General features: G+C 42.3%; 1 protein-coding gene across 1 annotated transcript in view; it reads left to right on the plus strand.

Annotated features, from left to right (window-relative positions):
- LOC117536126 (serine/threonine-protein kinase WNK1-like) overlaps positions 1–6,000 on the plus strand; it is a 99,430-nt gene that overhangs the window by 61,159 nt on the left and 32,271 nt on the right. The window contains 2 exon segments of the mRNA XM_034200864.1: positions 1,737–1,957; positions 3,707–3,864. Coding sequence (XP_034056755.1) covers positions 1,737–1,957; positions 3,707–3,864 — 379 coding nt within the window.

The raw sequence follows: 6,000 nt of genomic DNA on the forward strand, positions 1-6,000 counted from the left end.
CATCGATATTAGCTGGCTTTCCATTTTTGTATATTCTTTCTCCAGGTAGTTGGAAAAAGTTTTCCGTCCCATATGCCGTGTGCCGCCCGGACATGCTATCATGCTAACTAGCACCCTGAAAGCGGGTGACTCCACTGTAGCAATAGCCTGCATGTGTTCTACAACATACCGTGCAATGGCTTTATCGACTTTTCCCTGGCCAGCAGTCCCTTGGTTAAAATCCAGCCGCTGTTGCTTAGGTGGAGGTGGAGTGGCGTCGGCTAAGTCTCTGTGGTCTTAGCTACTAGCTTCGTCCCAGCATGTTGTTTTTGCAGATGTTTTAAGAGATTTGAATTACTGGTTTGGGCAGTAGATAGGATCTTTGACCCGCCAAGACACAACTTACATTTAACTAAAACGTTCTTTTCTTTGTGCTCGACAAAAGTGAAATAGTGAGAATATCTCCAGGTGGAGAAACTAGACATGAGCTCCGCCGCCGCCATGATAGTCTTGTTAGTAAACAACACAAACACGCCCACAGCCCGTCTCCGCATGTGACACAGGAAGTATCTAAGTACATTTACTCAAGTACTGTACTTAAGTACAGTTCTCATCTCTGTTCGCCTGGCTGTTGACTATATTAAAAAAAACTAACGGAGTAACGCACCATGTAGTAACGGTAACTGAGTTACTTAATTTAAAAAGTAATGCGTTAGAGTACTAGTTACTGTCAAAAGTGACGGCGTTACAGCAGTCCCAACACTGTTTATAAAGCACTGAATGGTTTAGGCCCAAAATACATTTCTGACCTCCTGCTAAATTATGAACCATCCAGATCTCTCAGGTCTTCAGGGACTGGTCAGCTTTCTGTCCCCAGAGTCAGAACTAAACATGGTAAAGCAGCGTTCAGTTATTATGCTCCAAATATCTGGAACAAACTCCCAGAAACCTGCAGGTCCGCTGCAACTCTGACTACTTTTAAATCCAGGCTGAAGACTTTTCTTTTTGTCGCTGCTTTTAATTGAACTATTCATATCTTAGACTGCACTGTAACTTTTATCCATGTATTTTTTCTTTTAATGTTTCTTTTATTAGCTTTTCTTTTTAATGACTGATTTTAAATGCCATTTTCTTAATGTCTTTCATTTTTTGTAAAGCACTTTGAATTGCCTTGTGTTGAAAAGTGCTATATAAATAAACTTGCCTTGCCTTGCCTTACCCTGCAGATGCCAGAATGTCTGTCAGTGACGTCCTGTCTATTTTGTGTGTGTGTGTCAGTGTTTATGCCCACATGTATGTCTGTGTGAGTCTTTATCTTTTAAGCTGGAATTGTTTTACAGTAATCCACTTTGGTTGTAAGCTTTGATCTTGAATTGGCTCATTATCTGGGTTTTGTTACTGCATCTTATCTGACTATTGTCTGCCTCTCAAAGCTTTGATTTGAAATAATGCAATCATGCATTGATGGTTTTCAGGGTCTTGCAAAAAGGATATTACTGTTAAATATTTAGAGTGTCTCTAAAACTCAATAATATGAATAAAAAATGAAATGCATAGGACACGTGTGTTTTTAAGCTTGTGTCCTTTAAAAGAGAAAAGTAATAGGCAGTTGCTGTGAAGAACAAAAGCCACTTGAACAGAATGCACAGTTTTTGAATATGTGGTGGCGTTGAACCGGCAGCTCTTTGTGTATTTTTGTACACTTAATCTGCGGTTGAACGACATGTATTTATGTGTGATGTTCCTTTGTCCTGCAGCTACCTGAAGCGTTTCAAGGTGATGAAAATCAAGGTCCTGCGTTCTTGGTGCAGACAGATCCTCAAAGGCCTTCACTTCCTGCACACCAGAGCCCCGCCCATCATCCACAGGGACCTGAAGTGTGACAATATCTTTATCACAGGGCCCACAGGCTCCGTGAAGATAGGGGACCTGGGCTTAGCCACGCTGAAGAGGGCCTCCTTCGCCAAGAGTGTCATCGGTATGAAAAAACATACACACAGCCACTGAAAACACACCTTCCTTATCTCTATGATCCTACACACTACAATCTGTACTCAGACATGAAGCTGTATATCTGAATGAAATGTTTGAGATGTGGAAAGTGAAACAGCTGACATTATTTATGGAGTTTCACATCCACACATGTTGTCTCTTAGAAGCACAATGAACACAGACACATTGTGCGCATGCCTTCTGCAGATTAATTTTACTGCTTCTAAAATGTCTGGCTGTAAAAGCAGACCGCAGGTATTTGAAATGTGAAATACACACCACTCAGTCTGCTGTGAAGGTCGGATTATGCGGTTTGGGGATGTGAAAGCTGCATACACACACACTTAAAAAATACACCACAAACACACCCGGCATATAATACCTTAAATGAAGTTGAGTAAAAAGTGACAGCTCTGCTCCGTGTTAACTTGGAAGCCTTCCAGTTGTGTAGCTAACCGCAGATATTTTGGTGTTCGTACAGATTTACGCATATTGTATATATGAAGCTGAGGTGAGAATGATATGCTTTGTAAACCTCACAGCTGCTTTGAAGTAATTAGGCAGACCTCAGGTATTTGGACAGTTGTAGCCATACACACACACACACACACACACACACACACACACACACACACACACACACACACACACACACACACACACACACACACACACACACACTCACTCAAATGTATAAAGGTCTAACAACACAACACGGCTACTATGTTTGACCAGTAAGTGAGTTTGTCATTTTAAATCTCCAGCTGTATTGAGGGACTGTTATGCATAACCATTATGCATCATAACGGACATTTTTGGCTTTTTAGTTGTTGGATAATGTTGGCTGTGTGATTGTATATGGCATACATACTGTATGATTTAAGTTAAACCTTAGTCCCTATAATGCAGCGTTTCTCAAAGTGTCACTGGTGGGGCACAGAGATGTGATAGGTGGGTCGCGAATGGACGCGATGAACGGGAGATTATTATATATTTTTTTAATAAACTTTTTGGACCTCAGGCCGGAATCGAACCTGGGTCCTCGCGGGCGGTAGTGGACTGTTTACAGCCGGAGACTCGCAACGGCGGTGGACTTTCACATCGCCGGAGCCGCCGGCCAGAGCCTTGCAACGGCGCTGTGAAAGTCCACGGACCACCTATGTCAGAGCCAGCAGCCCACCGAAGGCAACAGCCCACCAAGTGAGGGACAAGTGGGGCTTGAAAAGGCCCACCTGTTCAAAGTGGGGAATAACAGAAAACGTTTGAGAACCACTGCTATAATGAGTCTATAACAAACTGTAGATTTAATACACACCCTTATGAAAAGAAATGTCCACATTGAAACCACATTTGTGTATACCTTGGTCATTACATCTTAAAGTAATGGGTTTTATCACATCAGGTTTTTGATCTAGGGCTCTGGCTTTTAAAATCCTAGAGTTTTTAAAGAATTGTTTTAATCTAGATTGAACCAGATTTCTCATACATGCTCTTTTCCTGGTTTCCACTGTGTTTATGCTTCTGTTTATCGGGCACAGTTTTGTTTAAAGAAATGGATGAAAACCAATTTGTTTGCTATTGACATATCTCTGATTGTGAAGGGAAACAAATCCCCTAGCTTTTAGTATGCATAAATGAATTAAATCTTTGAGGATGTTCTTCCTACATTATCTGACTGAGACATTTCGTAGCTTTGATGTAACAGTTTTGTTTTTCCTCTCTCTCCTTTCCTCAGGAACCCCAGAGTTTATGGCTCCAGAGATGTATGAGGAGAAGTATGATGAGTCGGTAGATGTCTACGCCTTTGGGATGTGTATGCTGGAGATGGCTACGTCAGAGTACCCCTACTCTGAGTGTCAGAACGCGGCCCAGATCTACAGGCGGGTCACTAGTGTAAGTCTGCATCTGCTCTACTTCTTTGATCTCTTTAGATGTGAATGGTGTTGCACTGTGGAGAGACTTAATGCATCCACATGATACATCTAACATCCTTGTTTTTCGTTTTGTCTCTAACACCCCCCCACCCCACCCGTACTTGTTTACTGATTGTATTAAATGTCAGGCTTGAGCTGCAGGAGATCCTGTCATTTGACTATGTGTTTGTGTCGATAAGTCTCACTTGCTTATTTTCTCTCAACACATCTGATTATAATGCACACTCATTTTTATTATTCTTATATCTTATTTTTGTTTGGTAGCATTTTTAATTTTTGCTAAATAAACACTGATGAGAGATAGAGCTGAAATCACTGTGGGGAAAAAACCAGACAGACACCCAAACACAGACAGAGGACAACGGATGCAATCACAGGCTGCTTTAAGTGCTGCTGAGGTCATCACACACACACACACACCACACACACACACACACACACACACACACACACACACACACACACACACACACACACACACACACACACACACATACACACACACATACACACACACACACAGGCAGGCAGGCAGCTGAGAGCCGTCTCCCCACCCCCTTCCTCAAGGGGGTGATTCAGCTTTATAGAGGCTGAGACCCCATTTACACGCAAACGCATACGAAATGCAAATGAACCGAATACGATATCAAAAAAGTATTCAGCTCACACGAGACCGCTCGGGAGCACTGGAGACGCTGTAGTACATATGCTGGGCCTGTAAGTGGCGCTGTACTTTCGCCACAAAATACACCAAAAGCAGCGAAGAAGACCCCCGAGCATGGTTGCCATGGTTGCCCTTCTGTTTATGCCCAGCGGTGGATTTAGCAACATGTAGTTCATGTAATTCTCCATGTCCACTTGTTGCTGATGGTTGTGGTAGAGGAGCTGTAGATTTTGACAGTAGCTACTGACCATGCTACAGCAATGAGCAGCAGAGGTGGGGAGAGGCGGGGCTATGGCATCATGGAAATCAGGAAATGATCGTATAGGGCGTACACACTGAGCCGTTTGGCCCCCCAGAGCATTCCGTTTGCAGATCTATCCACCTTGGGACCCGTTATCGTTTGCGGGGTCCGTTTCCGCATTTCCGTTACAGCCTTGTGTGAACGAACGGGCTATACGAAAGAGAAAAGTAGCAGATACAACCGTTTGTGTTCTCGTGTAAACAGCACATGACAGTGATGGTTAATGGACCAGAGGAATTTACTAGTAAAGTAATACAAATACAAATATGAACCTGACCATGAGCAGAATATGACCCATTTGACAAAACATGATTATAGCCAGACAAAGGTTTGTGTTTAAACTTAAAAAATGTAAGTGTTATATCTTAGTATATATCATATCCTTTTGTTGCCTACTATCTGACCGGCAAATAACAATTGAAGGGATTCAGATCAAGATTGTCTAAAACTACCACTGAGAGAAAATAATAAGTCCTCGATCACTCCTCTTAATTTAGCAAGTTAACATACATCCCTCTGTCCCCTCTTATCCTTTCCCTCCTTCTTTCTATTCCCCCTTCTCACTGGTACAAAGTTAAAAACAAACCTTATTTGATTATGACTGTGACCTCACCTCTTGCTCCACAGCTCTGTTTGTGTGCATGCAATTATAATTGTACACATTATATCATTATGCTTCTCTGATCTCTGTATTCAGTCAGCCGGGCATTGAGTCAAACAACCAGCTTCAGATGTTATTGTCACACACACACACACACACACACACACACACACACTTACACACACAACCTTGTGACAACCGCAGGGTGCCCCCAGTCACCTGCTTCCTTTCATTTCACTGCCTAATCCATCCTAGCAGCTTTCCAACCCTTCGTTTCTCGCACAATTAGACCTTAGTTAACCCCTGATTCACAGTAAATGTGAATTTAAAAAAAACGTATAAAAGTGACATTTGTCCAAAATGTGTGTTATGGTCTTGTTAGAGGCGTTGCTGGACTTACATTTCATCGTATGGAGGCGGTGACAATTGAGTTTATTAATTAAGCATTTGGCCTTTGCAACAAAAGTGGAAATACACCTCAGTGAACCTTCATACTCTGTGTATTGTGAACTATACTATATGACCTGTC

Source organism: Gymnodraco acuticeps, unplaced genomic scaffold, assembly GCF_902827175.1.
Source record: "Gymnodraco acuticeps unplaced genomic scaffold, fGymAcu1.1, whole genome shotgun sequence".
Taxonomy (NCBI): Eukaryota; Metazoa; Chordata; class Actinopteri; order Perciformes; family Bathydraconidae; genus Gymnodraco; species Gymnodraco acuticeps.